This window comes from Xiphias gladius, chromosome 15, assembly GCF_016859285.1.
Source record: "Xiphias gladius isolate SHS-SW01 ecotype Sanya breed wild chromosome 15, ASM1685928v1, whole genome shotgun sequence".
NCBI classification, from domain to species: Eukaryota; Metazoa; Chordata; class Actinopteri; order Istiophoriformes; family Xiphiidae; genus Xiphias; species Xiphias gladius.
In genome coordinates this window covers 3546243-3569083 of record NC_053414.1, presented here as the reverse complement: position 1 = coordinate 3569083, position 22841 = coordinate 3546243, and the positions used below count along the sequence as shown (strand labels likewise).

The 22841-nt window shown below is 43.7% G+C and overlaps 1 protein-coding gene across 1 annotated transcript; it reads right to left on the bottom strand.

The window, feature by feature from the left end:
* Nucleotides 1-1066: 1066 nt before the first annotated feature.
* On the bottom strand, nucleotides 1067-22749 carry LOC120799792 (atlastin-2-like). Its single transcript, XM_040145165.1, has 13 exons — nucleotides 22655-22749; nucleotides 15022-15290; nucleotides 11660-11791; nucleotides 11363-11467; nucleotides 11033-11083; nucleotides 9362-9418; nucleotides 8553-8645; nucleotides 8087-8225; nucleotides 6717-6844; nucleotides 5683-5739; nucleotides 5334-5405; nucleotides 4804-5235; nucleotides 1067-3049 (listed from the first exon to the last, which is right to left on the bottom strand). The coding sequence occupies exons 1-13, from the start codon at nucleotides 22716-22718 to the stop codon at nucleotides 2939-2941; spliced, it is 1710 nt and encodes a 569-aa protein (XP_040001099.1). The 5' UTR covers nucleotides 22719-22749; the 3' UTR covers nucleotides 1067-2938.
* Between the last annotated feature and the right edge of the window lie 92 nt (nucleotides 22750-22841).

Sequence of the window (22841 nt, the reverse complement as noted above, 5' to 3'; positions counted from 1 at the left end):
TGACGCAAAACGGACGAAATGAGGGGAAACGAGCCTCGACTCGAGTTTTAGTGTTTTACTAAACGGCTTCTTGGTGCTTTAAAAACAGGAAGAGGTGGTTCAGTCCTTCAGATTTGTCAAGATGGAGGAGGAATGACGGGGGGGAGGGGCAACGCTCAGGGGAAACAGTTACATAGTATGTACAGGTGAACTGAACCGCAGGGAAAAATGAAAAAGCTTTTGCTGGGAAACACTGGCAGTCAGATCAAGAGGACTGAGATCTTTAACACCAACTACCATGTTTAGAAGCCCGATAACTGAAGACTTGAGAAAGGGTTCAACGTTTTGGTAAAGTGGCATATTTACTGTCTTTTTGGGAGATCAGAGGATCAACAGCAATGTCGTGTTTTTAACTGGAGCTGGGGCCGCGGGGGAGGGATTAAGCTCCTGATCGCCGCCGACTCCAGCTCTGTACTTAACGCGCAGACACGAGCTCGATTTCCGCCTGAACAGCTCACTCTCAGACAAAAAAAAAAAACAAAAACAAAAAACACTTTGGTTCCCAAGATGTCAAACCTCTGAAGTAGATGGAAAGCACACAAAAGAAAAAGGAGGTAAATACTGAAAGTAGTGATCATTTGAAAGCTTGATGATGATCATCAAGTTGAGATCTCATGATGAGCTGGTCTAAAGTAAGTAGCAGTAACAGGCTCGTCTGTTGGTCAGCATGACACCTGTCCACCCAGCTCGACAACTCAACCGCTGTCTGGTTTTAGGGAAATTCAGCTTCTGTTACTTGCACTTCTTGTACTTTCCCGCCGTCAGAAACTCATGGAAGGTTCGACTGGAGGAGCAACTGTCTGCAGGAGGAGTTCTTTCTACCCAAAGCCTCCGGAACCGACAGCGCGGCGTTAGCATGTTGAGATGACTCTAGTTCAGCTCAGCCTGTCAGAAAATCAAACGGCTGCAGAGTAGGTTTGTTCGCCCAATTAAAGTTGGACCCAGTCAGCCTCGTCCGAAACCTTGTTTTTTACGTTGTTCTTGAACATGCAGACTGAAAATCTCGTGTGTTGTACATGGTTTTTGTTTTCTCTTTTTTAAAATTTAGTTTTAAGAATATTTGAGCTAATTCACAAGAGCTCAGAGCGACCGCGAACGCTGTTCACCTCCTGTTGACACTCATGACTTCACCAACCCTGTATTCATATTTTCAACTTCGTATTTAAAATTACTTCGTATTGAAGATCTGAGCCACTTCCTGTTAACAGCAGCGTGAAAACCTGGTTTAAAACCACGAGGAACAGCGAGTAACGCCAGGCTGAAAATGAGTCCGTGACTCACTCCACAATCCCGAGAGGGAAAGAATCAAATGCTTATTTTTTGCTTTGTATCCAGCAGCGTCTGAGGTATTTCCTAACCTCAGATGTCTACTTCCTGCTCAGAATCAGAGCTGAAACGATCAGTGGATCAATCGATTAGTCAGTTGGTGGAAAACTGATGGGCAACCGTTTGATAACTGATTCGTTTCTGTCGTTTTTCCAACTTCTCACGTCTGCAGATTTAACATTTTTCTTTGTCCGGTGTCGCTGTGAACTGAATGTCTTTGGGTTTTCGACTTCTGGACTGACCTTCGCACAAAACCGGGCTCCGGGAGTGAAGCATTTCACGTTACGTTTGGACATTTTAGAGACAAAACTAATAATCGATCCATGGAGAAAATAATCTGCGGATGAATCGATGATGAGAGTCATGGTTACTTGCATTCAGTCAGAATGAAAAACCGTTTGTACAGACTGTGCCTCTCTGCTCCGCTGGCTGTGGCAGACCGAGACAGAAGTGTTGGTCTTGAATTTACTTTCATTGTGGACTCACATTAGACATCTATGAGATTTTAAAAATACATTTTAAAGACACAACTTGCTGCTGAATAACAGGTTAAAAAAATAAAATAAAGTAATGAACGCTATGTGACAGAATCACAGTAACGTATGAAGTGCTGAGGTCATGGGCTTAAGACAAAAAAAAAAAAAATCCAGTGATCCATCGTCTCCGGTTCTATTATTCTTCTAAATGGAAGATCCACTTCCGTAGCCATTTGACCGGACTTCCTGCGCTTAAGGTCACGTGACGACGGCAGGTTCCACTTCACTGAAGCAGACTGACACTTCCGTGAATATTTACCACGGATTGGTGCGTAGCATTTCTCTGGCCTTCCTCCATCTCCTGACTGATGTCTGGTCACTTCAACGGACACAGAAGTTTGAGGAATTATGAGTTTTTGAGGCCTCAGGTGTATTTGTCTACTGCTCCCATTTCATCAAGAGCTACGCCAGACTCTTCAATTTACCTTCAAAAGGGCAGAGAAATGGAGGAACTCATCCATGAGTTTCTGATTCTGGGTAAGTAGGAAAACTTTCCCTGAAACCAAACGGTCCTTCAAGCCCCAAAAACCACCCGTCAGCTGCAGTTTCCTGCCCGTGTTTGTCAGTTCGCTCTGTCTGAGAGCCTCTATGAGTAAAGCCGTAAACTTTGGTTGTGACTCCTCCTCGTGACGCCGCCCAGCGACAGAGACGAGCCTGACTCGGACGACAGGAGGGTCTGTGGTCACGGTCTTCATTCATACATTCACATAAATGGGAATCATTAAGATGACGAGTCATCGTGCGACAGGTGAACACACACCCGGGATGACGCTCAGTGATAGAACAATGGCCCCTCCCACCAATAAATACCATAACCCCGCCCACTGACAAATAATAAAATACATCAAACTGCTTCGTCCGGGTCTACAGCGAGTCCTTAAACCTACGGCCGTCACGGTGGGGAACCATCATCTACAGTCAGAGAACAAAGACTGATTTATACCTGTCAAACCGTCCTAAAAATGTCGTTTCACAACCGAGCAGAGGGTGAGGGAGAGGGGAAAAATAAAACGTGACGAGACCAAGGTGGCGTGCTGCTAGTTTTTCTTCTTCACGTTGTTGTTTGTGGTGAGCCGAGGCCACGGCGCCGGGATCAGGCTTCCCAACGGGACTCGACTCCGAGCCACCTCGAAGAGTTTGGAGAAAACCTAGAGGAGGAGAGAGAGGAGGGGGTCAGGTTAACTGAACCAGGCGGAGGAGTCGGGAGAACCTAAATGCTCAGATCAGCAAACACGACTGATAGAAAAGGTCCCGGAAAAGAAAAAAAAAAAAAAAGTTCTCTTAACCATAAACAGGCCTTGAAAACCACTATTCACTCAAAATGTGTCTTTAAATACCATGAAATGAAAGCGCCATTGGCTGCCGGTGTATGTGCAACGGATAAACATGGAGCAGGACTCGTGTGTCATGCTCATGTTTTGTAAAAACAAAAACACACAGGTTTGATTTTTCCTGTTTGTTTTTTAAGCTGCTGGTCTTATGATTTATATTTGTTCTGATTGGTGGTTTTATGATGTTTGCTGCAGGTTCCATGTCATGGGTCTTCTCGTTGCCTGCGTTGTTACTCTGAGCTGTTTGTTAATTTACTGTGGAACTGCAGTGTGGAGCCCAAACTAATTCCCCCATGAGGAAGAATAAAGTGTTTTCACACAAACAAAGTCCTGTTTGCTTGTTTGGAGGTTGAACATTTCCTCGAGTTGTCTGGGGAATTTTTTTTAGTCAGCACACAACTGGAAAAAGAAAAAACGAAATGACGCCGTTTCTCCCCACAGCTGTTTAAAACAAAATCAGCCTGTACAGGTGTGCCTGACTTCGTAAGCTCTGTAAAGTGCTCACCTTTCGTGGAGTCCTCTGGAAGCAATGAGAGAGAAAATAAAAGAAGAGTCAGAGGAAAAGGAGGATGAAAAGGGGATGGTGAAGTGAATCAAGGTTAGGAAAAAGAAAAAAGAAAAAAAAGAAAAAACATTATTCTAGAGCCAGAGTTCAGTCTGAATCATATTCTGTTGTTGTGAAAACGTTTCCAAGGCTCAGAGATGTCGAAAGCAGAGAAGGGAAATGTGGATAAAATCCTCACGGCACATCTCGTGTCGTATCCTGATATTGATAAAGCAACGTTTCTTGAAATCTATTGACAAACTGTGGAAAGAATCAAATATAAGCAGACAGGAACTTTTAGTTAATCCAGTGAACAAAACACCTGACAAATCAAGGTACTTCCCATTTATATTCAATATTTCTATGAGCTAGTCCTGCTGATTAATGTGCAACATGGACCATAATGGCCTTACAAACCTATATGACGTAAAAAAGGACGATAGTGTTGTACAAACTCTGAAGGTTGAAAGAAGTGCATCGTCTCACAGTGCAACACGTACAGAGAGAAAAGAGAAAGTAGAAAAGAAAAGGGAATTATGGGACAGAAGCTCTGAAGAGGAACCGAAAAGCCCCCCCCCCCCCAAACAGAGGTTCTCTTTTAAAGGGAAAGAAACCTCTGTTGGTTTTTCACAAGGTTGGGTTTTTTTTGAAGTTTCTCAATACCAGCGCCAATAAGACGACTCTATGTTTAACGTTTTCCAAACGCAGGCAGATGTACAGGAAAACAAGCACATTGGTTGTTTGAATGAGGAAGAGTTTGCTGTGTGGGTTTATTTTAACGGGTGAGTTGGGTCGGAGCTGTTCCGCTCACTTTTACGCAATGTGATCAAGAAGAAGAGAGGAAAAAGACGAGGTCGTGTCCGTTGTGAGGGCGAACTTCATTATCCTGTTTGCTGAAGCCAAATTCAAAACCCGTCAGAGAACAGCAGAGGAGCTCGGGGAGCCCCCAGCGAGTGTGTGAGAGAGGGAGAAGAGAAAGCGACGTTTACATGACTTCTACAGAAGACAAGAACAACCGTCCTCTCACCTGTTCCCAGAGGGTTTCGGCCACCTGGTCGATGACTCCTCCCACCTCACGAAACTCTCCGGAGTATTTGACGTAAGCCCAGATACAGAGTGCCGTCAGAGTCACGCCCATCACGAGGTTACACAGCGTGGCCACGGAGCTGATGCCCACGAAGCCCGTGACCAGCGACACCACGTACATCACGAACATGACGGCGAACAGCGTGGCGGGCGTCCGCGCGGCGTAGAAGATGTTCTTGCCGTCGTTGTGCTTACTGAAGTTGGTGTAGGCCTCGTCCAGCTCCGCCTCCAGCTGCTCCTGGTAGCGCCGGCAGAAATCCTCGCCGCCCATCTTCTTAACGGAGCGGAAGTGCCGCACCGACACCTGCCGCAGCTCCGCGTGACGGTGCTCCAGCTCCGCCGGGGAAATGTAGGGTTTATCTCCACCGCAGATCTGAGACCGGGAAACGTGAGAAGTTCACACAACCGGTAAAACCCACCTCATCAAACCAAGTCTGGACCTCTGACATCCAGCCGACAGGGACGCCTTACCTGCTCCATGCTCTTGTTGTATACGTCTTTGGCTCCTGCTACAGCTGCAAGGTTATTGGCTTCAGCTGTTGCCTGGTAACAGATGAGGGAACATAACGTCAATATAAAGCATAATCCAGCAACAGAGGATATGCTGTTTGTTAATGGTGAGAAATACACTCAAGAAAACAACAGTTTTAAAGATTCAACTTGTTAGAGATGGATGTAAACAATCACTGATGTTTTTTGTTTTTTCTCTCTCTCGTCACCTGCTGTCAACGCATCAAATGTCATGACGTAAAGCGTCCAGAAAATGGAGCCGTGTAACGGGGAGATTGTCTGAAGTAGGTTCTGTACGAGCTGAACTGACCTGCAGCATGGACTTGGGGTGAGGGAGCTCCTCTCCCTGGTAGATCTTCATGTAAGCCTGAAAACGCAACGAGAGACAGGTAACTGAAGCTGGAGAAAAACCCGAGGAACAATCAGCAAACCGACGGTCAGTTCCCTTCCCACAGACATAAAATAAACAAAAAACCAAAAACAATAAAAACCCACAACAATGGAGGAAGAAAAAAGAAAAAAATACTTAAGACCAGTTTCGCCACCATGACCAAGTGGCCTCTCTCTCTGACTGCAGTGAGCTCAGTAAAGCTGTAAAACTATTGATAGGAATTTGCCAAAAATCAATCCCAACTCAAGGTCCCCTTACTAGTTTTTTCTACAGCTTTCAACCAGTATGTTAAATGGGGAGAATAGTTAAACTAACGGATGCTCGACAACCATCTTGACAGAAGATTGCACTTAACTGAAAAACTATTATTCTCTCACTTAATAAACTACGATCTTCTCTCTCTCTGAGACTCTCAGTTTCTCTATGTTAAGCTTTATTTTTCAGGTGAACAATTTCCTGACATTTTCCCAAAAACACTAATCATCTCCTGAAAACAGTTTTATCTGACCAGGAATCCACATTGCAACTCTTTTGTGCAGAAGCTATTTTGAAACTTTGGTTGTAGAAAATGAAAATCGCCGGGGTCTTACTTGGTAACTCTCACTTTTTTTTTTATGAGTTGCATTTTTTATTTTGAAATATAACAATCACCACAGTGCATCAGTAAAAAGATACGGTCTATTTTCTAAACAGATCTACCTAAGCCCTCCCCACCAAAACACAGACACAAGGGGGGGGGCAACCGAAATATAGAAGGAAAAAAAAAAAAAAAAAAGAAGAGGAAAATACGCCGGCGTCACTGTGCTTCTTCTTCATCTGACCCACCAAGCATTTTCTGTCCTGTCACACGTCCTATGACATTCTGTCCCACGCAGCCACTTTTCCTGAAGGCGCCCAGTAAACCAACCAAAGGGCCACTGAAGTGACCCAGGTGCCCACATATAGGAACTCACTTTGAAGTACTGCAGCAGGTCTCTGCAGGTGATTTTGACTCCTCCTATCTCTTTCTCCACCAGGTTCTCCGGAGAGAGCAGCGTCGGGACGAGGTTCACCAGCTCCTTCTTAAAGTCCTCATCGATATCTGAGACACACACCACAAGTCGTAGAAACCGACTGCTTCAACACAAGCTTAATAACTAAGAGTTGACTTTCTAGGCATTTAGCTCACACTCGATTTCTGATTCACCATGGTAACTGGGGATGACTCCAACCTGCCAGGGTGACGTTCTAACTTGCCTCTATGGTTCGACCTGTTTCTACTGAGTTACAGCTCAACTCACACTACAATCACACCAAGCTCTGTCTGGACTTGCAAACTACTGCTGCCACAGCCTGCAGATCTTTTTGAACTGGGGGGAAAAAAACCTTGCTCGTTCTCAGCTTTTGCAAAGGCAAACTTTCTACCTCAACACCTTCCTGCAGTAGCAGTTTGGTGCCTGTTTCTGCCTGACTTTACACAGCTCTATTTAATGCTTGATAACATCTCATGTAAACATCACAGAACCACGGTGACCATTACATGTATTAGCATAAATTACTTTATCTCTGAAAATATAGGATATTGAACACGTTTTTGAAAAAAAAAGATTGTTTAATTAAACATTTCATTGGCATACATTCAAGATGAAAACTGTTCTCGTCGCTATGATAGTGAAAGGTTTTTGGTGAGGAAAGAGTTTTTAAAAACCTTTAAACGGCCTGTAATGTGCACATGGTGCACTTGGTTGTGATAAGAATCGAAGTGGGGTAGCACTTCAACAGTAGCACTTATATAAGACAGTGATTTTTTCGCCAGAGGCAAGAAAACTTAATCTTCCTACATGGAGCCTTTCCGTCACTGTGAGACGGCTTTAAGTTGATATCAGCTTCACTCTTACTATTCCAATATCTCCATTATAAACGTTGTAGATTACTTGACTTTAATTATTTGCCATTAAAAGGTTTAAGATGTAGTTGAGAGAAATCTGCTGCTTATTATCCATCACCCGACATAAAGTAAAGTAACTTTTTATTTCTATCCTGCGATTGTCCAGTTTTTCCTCAAGGAAAACTTTCGTGGTGTTTGAGGGTCTGAACAGTTACTCAACTGGACTGTTAAAACCGAGCATGAAGCTGCAGCAGAGAGGTTCATATGTACAAACTGCAGCTTCATGTATCTGTGATGTTCGGCATGTTTTATAATAAGTGATGGGAATCAACATTTAACAGCGTCTGGATCGAACAACAGCGAAACCAACTTTTTAACTTAGATTTATGATCCTGTGTGAAGATTTTTACTCCACAGTTGTGTGTAATAAGTGAAAAGGGACTGTTAGCGCTGTACCTCTGAGCCGGCCATCAAACTGAGGGTTAGTGGCCACCTTGAGGCCGGGGTGAGGCAGTAGGAAGCAGCTGATGTTGGAGAAACAGGAGTGGATGTGTTTCCTGACGTTCTGCAGCTCCTCATGTTGGTTCTGCTTCACCTGAACACAGACGTTAACACGTTGGTACAACTCAGCGGCAGTTGCTGGAAGGGGGATTTTCTCTTTTGATAGAGCCAAGATTAGTGTTATCAGCCCGCCAGCACTTGGACGTCAGAATGAAATGCTGTTTCCTACCAGGCACATACAGATATTAAAACACAAAGCTACTGAAGTTATAAGAGAATAATCTAAGGAAACGAAACCAAATAAAGTGAAAAGAAACTTCCGGTCTTTGTGTTAAGCTCAGCTAAACGGGTCCCGGAACTCTCCCTGTACTGCTGAACTGTGATGTTCAAGTCAGAGAAAAGCCTGATCGGTGAAACTCGCCTGCAGTCGTTTCTCCAGGAAGCTCCATCCTCCCTCCAGACCGTACGGATGTTCGTAAGGGTAACTCCAGTCCCTGATCAGGAACATCAGGGTCTGAAAAGAGGGACACATTCAGGTTATTGATCCAAGATCAGAGTGAGGATTTCTGGCACAACTTGACCTACTTCTGAAGCACACGGCGGAGAGAAACAGTCTGACGCAGTCAAAAGTCCAGCGACTCTTGCTAGTGCAGAGACCAACTCTGTTCAGCTTTTCTGTGGCCCTCATCAGGTGCCAATGCAGAACCATGTTCTTTATACTACAGGTGCTGCTGGAAGTTTGACCAGAATAAGTCACGAAGGCACGAGAGAAAGAAACTGTCCATGTTTTACAATGTGAGTTTTAGTTGCAATACATATAATAATTGCAAAAACTTGAGATAACTAACAACAACAAAAAAAAACAAAACCAAAACAGTTCACCCCAGAAACTGAACTGATTAAATGTAGAATTTATTTTGAACTTGTATTTGTATTAACTGCATTAGTAGTATCAGTGTTTGTGTGTCTTCCTGCACAGGAACTGCAGACAGAACTGGCTCGTAGCTGAATCTGGTGCATTTCATCTCTTCTCTTCGTACGAGATTAATGTTGAGCTTAGTGTTGTTTTTAAAATGGACACATGGTCGCCGACAAGGAAAACCTGATGAAGTAAACTAAACTTAAACTAGAAGGAGGACGCGACAAAGCTCACGCGGGCGGATTGCTCAATTTTTCAAAAATATTTTCTGAAAATAGTTCAGCCGTTAAGAAGGTCTCAGCAGATGGTACCTGAAAAGGTTTCTCGTAGACTTCCTCCATGGCCAGTCGTCCGTACTCAGTGAAGAGCTGAGGAGAGAATACAACCACTCAAGTTTAAATTCTAATCAAAAACCCAATCAATTAGTATGGGAGCTAATGCGTGCATATCTGGTTGTTACAGCGATCCAGCTTTATCCGGGCCGAGAAAGTTTTTCCATTTGCTGCTCTACGCAAACTTGCTGCGGCAGCCAGAGATAAGATTGATTTCTGTTTGGAATAAAAATAAGAAAAAAAAGATAAACCGGGTTGAACTTGACCTGACTTATGTTTGTTGCCAAGTTCAAGCTGATCCCCAAAAACTCTCCTGCTCAGAGTTTTACTCTGAACAGTCCAACATGTGCAGAACCTTGTCAGACATGAAACTCTGGTGAAAATAAAATCAAAAGGAGAATACACCAGAGCCCACCCTCGCTTTGATTGACAGGTGATCTGAAATGCAGTGAGGAGCAGTTGGGCCCAAAGATGGAAGAGAAAGTTTCAGCAGCTTTTCAGCGTGAGCCGCTTTCTGCCTCATATGGCCGCCTGCCGGGTTCATTACCGCAGCTAATCCTGACCCGAGCACTTCGTAAAACACCCGATATGGAGCTCTTCGCTCACGTCTTCAAGAGAAGACGGACTTTAACAGAAATGCTGCGGTAAATCTGTGGGATTAGAACTCAGCAAACAGCCGCTCTGCCAAAGCAGTCGGACGCCCTGTTATCTGCACGGGAAGGTGAAAGAGGGGTCTGCTGATTAACACAGGAGGGGGAAATGGACACGACAACAATGGACAAAGTATTTTAGATAAGACATCTGGAGTTACAGCCTTGTTTAACACAGTTGGCTAAAAGCAACTGCGGCAAAACTCTGGACAGATGGAGGCAGCTTTGATAGAAGTGGAGCATTTCGTGACAATACCTGTCCCTCATTAGTGAATCCTTATGGGTCCCGCAGTCCTTCCCCGATTCTTACCCTGACAATAACCACACCTAACCCTTACCTACCGCAGCCCCGTCTAACCTTCAAGCTAAAGCGAGACTTCTACACCATATCCAGGCTTTTACCTCAGGATAAAACCCATTTTTGACTCTCTCTGTAGACCTTCGTGTCTGGTGAGCTACGTGCTTCTGCCAATAATTCCGGAGGGACCTGTACTTTCACCTCAGAGAGCCGCATACCGCTGAAACACGAGATAGATTCAAAGTTACCCAATTGGGGAACCAAAAATCTTTTGGCTCTTTTCAGTATTGCATTTTTGGCATTTTTCAGTAGCTCGCTGTGATCTAGCAGGACTGTGCAAGGACCAACAGTGAGTTGGCTGGAGGAATTTAATACAAGAAGCTGCGGCTTACAGCCCTGAAGTGACCAGGAAGCATCCAAATGAGCAGAATACAAAGGTTAACGTGTCGCTAATATGCTTAAGTTAACATCTTAGCAAAATAACAAGATGACATGTTAAAATACCAGTGAACTCAACTCACAACTAAACTTATAGTTTAGTTTTCTGGAGTTATGAACATTACCGCCTCATGGGGGCGCTAGAGAGGCCATAGACAGCTTAGCTTTGTTATTAACTGTTCTTTGGTTTTGGAGGGATCTTAGGGACCCAGTCAGCTGTTGAGTAGAGTAGTAAGTAAAACCGTCCTGAACGCTGATACAGACCTGGAGGTGCTGAAGGTCGTCTTCCTGGACGTTCTGGGACAGGTTGTACACCTGAAACGCATACAGCAAACCAAGACCTCCACCCGTTAGTCGCCCAGTACCACCGCACTGAGGCCTTCATCACTTAAAGCCCCAAACGCACCGGACTCAAATCCCGATGCTTGAGAATTCACACTCTGCTACAGTGATGTGGATGACATACTTCCTATAACATGGTCTCTGTCCTACAGCAGTTATTACATCAGTCTGAATCAACGCGCCAAATTCCCTAACTAACAAAGTCCAATTATGTCTTGTGAACTGAGCACACATCAGAGACAGAAAGCCGACCTGGACAGAGCTGGTCATGGTGCTCAGAGCGAACAGCGTGGCACAGTCTTTGATGGTAGACTGGCTGTCAAACGCCCCCTGTGTGTCCATTAGTAGAACTGCAACCTGCAATAAACAACAGCACACATTAATTTCACTCCAACAGCTCTCACTACAACTGGATTATCTCGTGTAGTTAGTTGGGATTACCGCGAACGCACGTTAAACTTTTTTTTTTTTTTTTAAATAAAATAAAAGATAAATTGTTGAAAAGATGCTTCCTGCCATCGAAGCTGCGGCACCAGCCTGTGAACTGACCTTGCAGCCGTCAGGTTTCTCCACCACGAACAGCTCGCTCCAGGCCAGGATGCCTGTGGTCTCCCTCTCACAGCCGCCCCGCCAGGTGAAGCCCGTCAGAGGCTCGTCCACGTTGCCGATCCATGAATTGGACTGGAGGAAGACAAGAGGAGGCTGGAGGGCTTACAACACCGGTCTTGTTCCAGGTTAGTATAATACACTGACTAACCACACACCCAGAATGAAACAACATGTTGAAACCAGGTTCTGTACTTCAGGCGATGAATATTTACTGTAAAAACAAGAGTTGGTTTAACAAACAGAATATCAAGGGAGAAAGACCGAGGCTTCAATGGTCCATGTTGCTATGCACGTATGACACACTTTAACTACTAAAAGTGATGCCTTTTGATGCAAAACCATGACGACAATTCGTAATTTCTTTTGTCAAAAAAAATTGTTCAGTATTACTAAGTCAAAACTATGAGACGAGACCTTGAAAAATAAGAGGTCGGTGTTTGGTCCAATGCAGCTGAACTAGAAAAGAAAACCGCAGCGCAACATTATTCAAATCATCACCAAGGTTACTGCTCATAATGACAGAGGAGCAGAAGACCCACAGGGAGATAAGAGCTGTTTTTTCAGTACATTTCTACGTCCCACATTGCTTCTCATTTTTCAGTTCATTCCATCAGTTTACATTTTTATATCCTCCCAGGAACTCGTTGGTGTCCAGTTTATTTTACCACTTGGCGACAATCCTCTTGCAGAAACTTTATTTGTTTATTCTTTATTTATCTGAAAGAGCTGTAGGTCAGATTTTGTCCTGTGAAGTCGTGTTAGGACGGGATCACTTCACAGCCAGTATAGACAGACAGGAGGAATGACTACAGCCATCAGTAACTTTTTCAATGTATATATGGTTGTGCAAAAAAAAAAAAAAAAAAAAATCTGATTTATCCTTCTCAAGATGACACAAGGTGGGTTTCCATCTACATGTAGCACCAATTTTTAAATGAACAAATGGCATCCGAGATCGAATTGAGCCAGACTTGAAAAGAAATCTACCTTTGGGTACAGCACATTTTAATCTCACAGTATAAATAAACTGTATATTGTGATACAATACATTTTCTGTAAAGCTGTATGGATAAAATGTTCAGTATTCAATTCAGCAAATTAAATACCAAACAAGTCAAAGTCATTTATGAGTGAACAACCCTAGCATGAGCTGACGTGTGTGGACGGGGCTTATTCTATGCATAAAGATGGCCTTTATATGTGGAATAAGCAGCGGGGAGCTCTGCGGAGGCCCGACCACAGAGCAGACATTGTGCCGGCCTAAAATCCTCTTTACAGCGTGATGAAACGCTCCAGAATGCTCCTCAGTGCTTACCGTAGATTAACACGGCCAAAGGTCGAGTCACAGCTCCACACACGCACAGTTCAGACCTTCCTCTACACACCCTGTCACCGTTTCAAGCAGAAACACTCCAAGTGGATTTATTCCCTGCTGCAGGGTTTGATACTCACAGCAGCTGACAGGAAGTTACCTGGAACAATAGTTTCCCAGCCAAAAGACTTCCAATGAAATGGTGAATACTGTCATCTAGTGTTTGGAGTTTTTTATGGTTTAATGTCATGAGGAAGATTCTGTTTTGTGATGAAAACCTTATGAAATCCGGGGGCTAAACAACACGTACGTTATTCCTACAAAAAACAACCACACATGGCTGTCAAGCTCAAACAATGGCAGTTTTTTTTTTTGTTTTTTTTTTAATAGTTCCTGGAAAAAAACTGGCCGTCTGTAGATACATAACAACAACAATTCTTATTATTAAGTATGAGTCTGACACCAGCCTCTCATAAATATCAGATGGGTGCAGCCCATCTGACACGAACTGACATAATTCTCAAACCTGTTGTACAATTAGACATATAGACCTATAATTTACTCCTTCAGAATTTAAAGTTTTCTGCCTTTAGAGCGCACTACAGAAACATGTCAAAAAACGTTTGAGACAAATCAATCCCAACTCAAAAGCTCTTTCCAGCGACTGGAGCTGTATCACGTGATCCTGATCAGCAGATGGAGTTTGCTCAGTTGGCTCGGAGACTGATCTGTTGATATGCCAGTTCACAGACTTACGATTTCATCCACAGTACTTTTATGACTTTGTTTTGTCAAACTTCCAACGGCAAGAATGAACTTTCACGCTCAACTTTAGAAGAGTTTCACATTTCTTTCAAGTCTGTTTGAATACATTGCCTCGCATGCCCAAATGTATGTTGAAACAAGTTATTGTCGGCTGTAAATATTCCTCCAGTCCATACTGGGTGTTAAATGATCCCTTTGTAACTATACTGTAAGAGATGGAGGACAAAATCCACAGTCCTCATTCTGTGGAAAAATGACTTAAAAGTTCAGCTGAAGTTAATATTTAACAGTCAGAGTTAGAGTTTTTCTGGGCATTTTCATGTCTTATTAGAGATCTGGAGAGTAGAGTGATGACAAGAAATGAAGAGCGTGACATGAATAATGACAGAAAACAAAGGTCACGTCCAGATGTGAACCAAGCTCAAATTCTCTTTATGTTACCATCCCTCCACTGAAGCTCAGCAAGGAAACACCGCCTGGGCAAAAACAAAAGGGGAGCTGAACTTTAGAACGAGGGCTTTGTCCTCATCTCTTACAGTGTAGTCATGGCAGGAAGGGTTCACTTCACAGCCGGTATGGACGGAACGAATGATTGCAAACTACAACTCTCTCAATATACGTCTGGGCGTGCAAGTGTTGGATTAAGATAGACCTGGGGAGAGAAAAAAAAAAAAAAAAGTGTAACACGAGGTTGGTTTCCATCCAAGTGTAGCACAGATTTTAACAAATTTTGAGAAGATCGGGAAATAAAATGCTAATTAATGCACATTTCTATTCTATTCCACCTTTATGCAAATATTAGGAGTTGGTTGATCGAGATAAACAGCTGGTGGAGCTAATTCTCCAGCATGAGCCAATAAACCATTCCCGAAGAAGAGCGCGTGCGCAACAAGATGGCTTGAGCTCAAACAATGAAAAACAATGTAGAAAACATGGTGGAAGTCTGACATTTCTGTTTGATTCATTTATTAACAAAACAAAACCAGTAAAGACCAGTGAGTGGACCTTGAGATGGGATTGTTTTGTCAGCTATTATTTACGACGATCGTCAACGATTCTTACCAGATCAAGAATCAACTTTGATGCACGACTGAAATCCTCACAAGTCTGATCGTAAGGAATCCTCCACTTTTCTGTTTTTTCCTAGTTAGACAATTCTCCAGCGTTAATGGAGACCCGCTCTCTCGAGTATTGTAGTTTAACATGACTTCAGTTGACAGCATACCTGTTTGTACATGTAGCGCAGCATGAAGTCCAGTAGGAAGGACTTGCCCTTGCGGAAAGCTCCGGCCACAGAGACGACGACCACGTGGAGGTCCTGCACCTCGTCCTGCAGCAGCAGCCTCTCCAGCGCCTCCTCCTGCAACGTGAACGAGTGCTCCTCCTCATTTGCCATCACAATCTGCACCGGCCTGGCCACGCCCACCTCCTCCTCCTCCTCCTCCTCCTCCTCATGCCTCATCGGGGATGTGTCCGACGTAAACTTGTGGCCACCTGAGAGGGAAAGGTCCGGTTAAAGTCTGACTAAAAGCTGACCAGAGGGCTCAGAACACAAAAAGGGCGCTGCGATAGGTGACGGAGGTCTCTTCTTCACTCAGGCATCAACAAGATTTCCATAGCTGATTGGACAGAATTATTTTATTTTATTTTTAAGAACATGGTGCCTATATCAGCTTTCTCCTAAACTATACACCAAAATCTATGGCTGCTGCAGAGCAGCGTCTCATTTCATATTGGCATCATCTGGTTTAAACAGTATCCGGGCTGATACTGACCAAGCAGACCGGTTCGGAGCCCCCCACCCCGGAAATTATTAGTTAATAGGGATGCGCACTAAGGACTGGTTTTAAAAATAAATCCACACCTGATTTTGGATGAAAGAAAAACGCAACTGCCCTTTATGGGTTAAAAGGCAAAGTCTGTTGAATCCAGCATCAGAGTGTAGTCAGGTGTGGCCTGTTACACTTGTGACCACGGCTCGATGTGATGTAACTTGGTACTATATTGTAAAAATGGGGATGTGATCTTTGCTGGGGTCTGTATCAAACAAAACAAGCTTGTTACCTTACGTCTTGATAACATGAATTGTGGGCTGGGACATGTCTGTAGCACCACAATGGGCTGTGGATGGATGATGATGGATGTCAAGTGACTAAATCATAGTTCTGTTGACACTATGGACTGTAGTTAGTTATAGTGGACATGTTTAAATGTGCTAAAGAGTTGGCTAACTGTAGCACAGTGAATTAAAAACAAAAAACAAAACCCACAGCTAACGACACATGCAGGTGCATTGTAGCTGTGTAACAGGGTCGACACCGTGGACCAGAAGCTCGCACCAGCTCAGCGCGGTGGTCTGACCATCTTCTTGCAGTTAGCGCTCTGTTTGCTAAGTTAGAAAAGCACCATGTAAGTGCTGACCATTTAAAATTCACCTTTTAATGAAGGTGTGTGTACATATGAGCACGTCTCCGGTATTTGCTTTGTGTATTTGTAGTTTTTTCTTCTGAGACATGAACATCAACAACAGCAGCAAATCTCCGGGGACAGTGAAGAACGTCTCTATCCATCTACTGTCGAAGTATTCTCTGCTCATTAATGTATCCTGTGCACTTTCAAATACCTCCTTAAATCTGATGCGTTACCATGTTTGTCAGCGACAAACGACCCGTGCCGATATATTGAGTCACTGCTCTGCACACTGGTCTTCGTGTGGAGGACTGTCGTATTGCTCACCAGGTGTAAACCAAAACAGCCAGTCACCTGTCTACACCACACACACACAGGTATTATTAGGTTTACCAGGCGTAAACCTAATAACAGCCATTCAAAAAAAGAAAAAAAAGAACAAACCCTCCACATTGTAACTCTGTCATTAATCAAATCAAATGAAGGCATCTGGATAAAGCTCCCTGTGACAGTGTTGGTCAGTGTGGACGGAATCTTCCTTCTTATCTACAGCCTGACTGCAGTCCCGAAGGCTGACTTCTCCACAGGGATCAATAAACTCTTTGGTGTTGAGAAGTGACGGCGGCGGCCGGACAGAAAAAGTTTCCTGACCACCTCCAGTTAGCGAAGCCTCTCAGGAGCTCGGCCAAGAGGAAAGTGAAGGGGAAATTGCTGCTATTATGGGATGGCAGGGCTGGCTGGAGGTTTACAGTAAATAGACAGGGTCTTCAGTCAGTGTTGTTCCCCAGAGTCCGTTTTAACCTGTGGACTAATAAAGCTTTCAGCTCTCCTTTTAGGGAAGCAGTTACACTTCACTGACCTACAGCTCTGGTTACATGGTATCAGGATATTTCAGACAGACATATTTGACTCTTTTCGGATGGTTTTCCCTTTATCTGATAGGTCAGCCTATGGTTTTGTCATCTCTGGCAAACGCCCTACAAAGATTTGTGGGGAATGATGAAGTCACTGTGCGCCAGTTTCAGGGATTGAGCCTGTGACCTTTTGGTTACGTGACGGCACTCACTCAGACACCGCCATGTGATTTCACAGCTAACCAAGCAGGCCTGAGCAGCCTGCGGCCTCACGGGAAGATGCACAGCCTCTTCATTCAGGTCCGTGTTAAAAGCTGGTCAGGCCATGTGAGAGCTCTGCAGGCTCCAACACAAGACTGATCCGCTTCCGTCATGCTCATCACAAAACTCACTGATTAAAAACACACTATACACAGTCACATCATCCAGGGGAAGATGTATATAATGTACAGGGTGGCAAAAAAAGAAAAAACAAACAAAAAACACTGTTCTGGGACGACGATGAGCGCTTTAACTGAGGCTATTGAGAAGACCAGTGATCCGGCAAATTCAGTCTCCCAATGTTCTCTCTGTTCTGCACACGAGCTGCCCGAGGGAAAATACTTCTCCAGTGCAAAGTACAAATGCAGTGTAAAGCTGAAACAATCAACAGAAAATAGTCAATTTTGAAAATCTGTTAATATTTAAAGTTAATTACCAAGCAAAAACATCAAAACCCGAAGTAAGTTAAGCTTCTCCAATGTGAGGATTTGTGGCTTCTGTTTTACTTTGTTGTAAACTGAATTTGGGTTTTAGACAGTTGATCAAAAGGTTAAAAAAAAATCAACATGAATTCTGGGAACTCTTAACAGTATTTTCAGACACTTTACAGATTAAACAATGGACTGATTACTCAATTTAAAAATAGTCATGATTTATGGCTTTAATGCAGTCTCTTCAAATACTCAGCTGGTCTAAATACTTCCAATTTAACAATTGGAACAGTTGGCGGGAAACTTCTGTGGATTTAGGAGACGTGACTGAAATCATTACAGGAGAAACATGGGGTTGACAGTATTCACCACAACACTTGTAAGTCCCTGTCAAAACAGCCAACCTGCTTTCGTTCATGGTGTTTTTCACATGTATTTATTTTAATACTGTTGCAGAGTCCAGAAAAGTTTTTTCAAATGATTCACTGTTCAGTGTTTGTTACGTTTGAGGTAATATCACACTAGCATTTACCGTGCTGTGATACTTTTGGCCACAATAATCATAGTGAGAAAATGAGATAATCACATCACACCAACAATGAGGTAAGAAATGTCTGGAGTTTAAACTATTTAAACTGTCTTCTATATACAGGTCAGTAATGAGTGTGCCGCGTGATAGTGTGTTAGTCAGGTGACTACAGTGAGAGGAGCTGTCACCTGACCACAGTGAGGGAACAGGCTAGTGTGTGTTGAGTTTTTTTTCTTAATTATATCACAGATGTCACTTTAACAATAGCATTTAAAAAATATACATATATATATAATTTTTAAAGAGTTAAATATAATTATTGATTATTTAGATTGTGTGTCGATGCACCCTTAAACTTTGCATTCAAAGTCTCCTCTCAACAACATCTAGGAAAAACTGTTGCCCAGCTATAAGCCAGTTTAGTGAGGATGTAGTATAAATTAAAATGCACAGGAAAACTCTGAAAATACATCTTTTTTTGTCCCTCCATTTTGGCCCTCCATTCAAACTGGGAAAAAGTTTAACACTTTAGGAAAACTGAGCTTTTTCTAAACATTAATTCTAATCGAAGGCTGTGTCAGCAAAAAAAAAAAAAAAAAGACAACTTCTTGTCCTCCGTCTGCCTCCGGGATCACTCATTTAAAAGACCAATATAGCTGATCAAACAATACAGCTGTTGTCATGAAGCTGCATTTTAGTGGCCGACCGAATATCGGCCTGGGCGACTATCAATCCGATATTCAGCATGTTTAGAATTAGATTGGAATCGTTAATTTTTTTTAATCCAATTGCTGATATAATAAATTAATTTAAAAATATGCTACATTAGCTCTGATGCAGCGGCCTCTCCCTGTCTGTAGTTACCACTCGTTGGTCACGAGCAATGTCCCGCCCACAGCACCATCTGACCGGTTACACGTCACGAGTAATAGCAGATCAACACTGAAGGCACAGAGGATCGCATTTGCAGAGCTAATCGCTAACTGCTAAGCTAATGAAAAGAGCAGATCTGAATAGCATGCGAACAAGTGTGGAATTAGCGAGAAAGTTGCTAAAAGAAGGAGAGGGCCAAGATGGCTTAAGGAGAACTAGTGTAGGTTTAAAAAGGACAGCGGGTAATTAGCCACTCTAATGAAAGAAAATAGTAAAATTAGCTGGGTTGAGGTAGAGCAGCAAAAAAATGCCACCAGTATCACTGAAACGCCGGCAACTGGATATGAGACAGTACGCTTACGTCAGCTCGTGAATGGCCACTCACTACTGTTACTTAAGAAATTTTACTTCACCAGAAGCAAAATTACTTTTGTAACAATGTACTCAGACAAAAGTGCAAATAAAAGCACAAAGTAAATAAAATAAGATGTACAAAGTAAGTCAGTTAAAATTTGCTCTGAGTAAAAGTTACTGCACCCACCTTTAATTGATATAAATGGGGTGGACAAAATAATAGAAACACCTGGACACCACAGCGAGTGTCCATAGACTTTATGTAGCAGTAGATTTGCGTTATCCTTAATTTTGACACCACGATTTTTATTTTTACAGCATATGTGTATCGGTTCCAAATATCGGTTATCGGTCCCCTTGATTATAAAATGGTGATTTGATTTGATATTCATGACCTGCAAACAAATCACCATTTTATTCTTACTCTTTTCTGACAACCATATTACAGTACAGCTGATAAAAGAGAGCATAAGGGCAGAGAGCAGAGGTTTAACCAGCCAAGTCACCAGACTGTTTGTCCCACTGCTCAACACATGTTGGCTGTGATAAATAGTTTTGTAGTTTGCCAACCAAAAAAGGAGGAAGGAGGACAGATTGGAACAACTTTTCCACTGCCACTTCAACAGTTGATAACAAACTGGATGGGTCAGTGGATCGTCTGGTTATGCTTGTTGTCTTGTATTCCTTCGTGTTGTGGAGACGCCTCAGTAAGTTTCTTACATTCACTAATACAACAACAGACGTTAATAAGCATATTTCCTTGCTCATCTAGCTCGTCGAGCCGGCCAGTGGATTCTTATTTCTCATTTTAAACTGCTATTTCCTCATAGCAGAGCTCTCCCCTTTGGTCAAATCACCCCCTTCCATCAGGCACTGTATCATCACACTCGTCAGCAGAGCAGAGGAATCTGCTTTGGGTTCTGCTCAAACGTCTGTATTTGCTGCTCACAGTCCTGTTCAGCACTCAGACACTTTAATAACAGTCTGGTCTGGCTGCATTCATAACAGACAGACATGCTCGCAGCACTGCTGACCTACGGGGTCATGTGTGTTAGAGCTCTGGAGGCGCTCACAAGTAGGGTGTGGGGTATAAATGACATGATGAAAACAAAAACACACAGCTAAAGATTCTGAGGTTCAAGTGTGGGCAACATTTCTCACAACCTTTACTTGAACAAGGCAAAACAGTAGTTCTCCCTCAGCGATGTACAGTTCGGAGAGCCCAAGCCTTAAAATGTGAATCAGGCGTCGGAGAATAACGATTCCGGGACAGATTCGGAGGAATTCATGACAAACAATTCTCAAGCCTGAAGAATTCCCTTTTTGATTCAGCATACAAACCCAGATCCATTAGCATCGGTGTATGTCAGTATCTAGTGGCAATTTTTCCTCATTCTGCAGCAGCAATGTGCAGGTTAAAGAGCCAAAGGATTCAAACTGTGAATTTGTAATAAGAGGATAACTACAGCAACACTATTACATACACGACACATGACTACTGATGCCCATGTTTTTGCCCCACTTTGGTCTTAGCACACACAGTGTGTAGTTCTCCAGACATCAAGTCACTGGAGCTCTCTGCAGCAGCACCAGCTTCCCGTAGCTCAAACGTCCACATTTGCTGTTCATCCAGGGAAACTTCATTAGCCTCTGCTAAACAGCTCTAATGAATCAGCACTGCTGACTGTGACCCAATCAAACAACATTCACGACAACATTCATTCATTCCTAACATTTCATGTCGTGTTGACAAAGCACAGCAAGCTAGAGGTTTCATCATCAGCCAGCCTGTAAGCTAACTTCACATCAGGTCTTCAGCTAGCAGCCTGCTGGGAGAAACTAACCCACTGCAAATTGACCTGGCGGCCTTGGGAAGATCACCGGTTGCTCGGCTGTGATAACAAGTTGCCTGTCAGATAGTCGCCGAACAGACGGCTGCGAGGCAGAGTAAGTAACAGAATAATATGCAGACATAGTTGGACGGCTGGCAGCTTACTGAGGGAGAGTCTGTCTGTCCCAAAACACTGTAGTGTGCCTTCGGGTAAGGAGAGACGTTACCAACCAAGCCCCATTCAAAAACCTTTAGTATTTAACCTTACCATGCTTTTTCGAAAAAAACACGACATGTCCGATAACGTCAACAACACCTCTCAAGCCCCGAGAAAGCCATCTTTGACTCGGCATACAAAAGCAGCTCAGTATGTATTACTTCACGACAAAATCTAGAAAGAATCAGAACTGACTCGACCGTTTTTCCTGCCACCGAAACGGCCACAGTGCACAATGACAACAGTTACAAAAAACCCTAAAAGCCTGGCTTGCTAGGTTTGAGGTTTTAGCAATATGTGGATCGAAATGAAAAGGTGGTGACTATAAGTCAGAAATCCAATCGATTTAGGATTTCTGGGGCAGCGCCATGAATCTTTGCCACCATGAAAGGAAAGTTAGCTTAACTGGCTCACTTTCTCAACGGAATTCGGTACCGATAGGTTCGAGTATTATTCCTGAGCATAACAATTTCAATTGTAGCATAAGGCATAAGCTGGCCAATATTTGTACCGTGAAAAGCCGGTGTCCGGTTCCGTTAAACCATCCTATTATCCAGTGCAAGGTGTGCTAGCCTAGCTGAAACGATTCAGTAAGTGAAGTTAGGGCGAATCCGTGTAGATAACAGACGGCTACTAGTTAGCTGTTGACAGGTTAACAGTCGTTAGACGTGACAGAACAATGAAGAATTAGCTGGAAGAGGCCAGCAGCTGTTAGCAGACCGCCAACAACAAACACACATTCATCTGCAGGTGAGGAGCTTAACAACACGCCTAACACTGCCCGCTCCGGGGCGATACGCCACGCACAGCGGGAGTAAGCAGATGTCCGCTGAAACACTACCCACGGTCGCCGTCCCCAGAGATTGTGTAGCGCCGCGATTTCTGGGATATTTCGACGCTCGGACACGGCGGGATGCGAAAGGGCTGAGGATGCGATCGCCCGACGGAGCGGGGCTGCCTGCAGTGTCATTTCATAGCGGCTGTCCGCTGCGAAACACGCACAAACGCACGGCGGTGGAGACCGCATATCCAGAAAGCCCCCGCTGCCCTCTGTCGCGTCGATAACGCCGTTCAACTCTGCATATATGTGTCTCGTTACCCTCTCTGAAGATGCTGTTTTTGTGATTCCGCTGCTTCAACCTGCTCTCCTCCTCCGCCGCCATATTCCTTGACCTGCTGGTAGCAGCGGACCGCCCTGACGTCACAGAATCCGTGGCGGTGTCCGCGAGGTCCTAAATACGGAGCCGAGGCCCCGCCCCCCGCTTAGCTAGCTGCTAGCATCCACA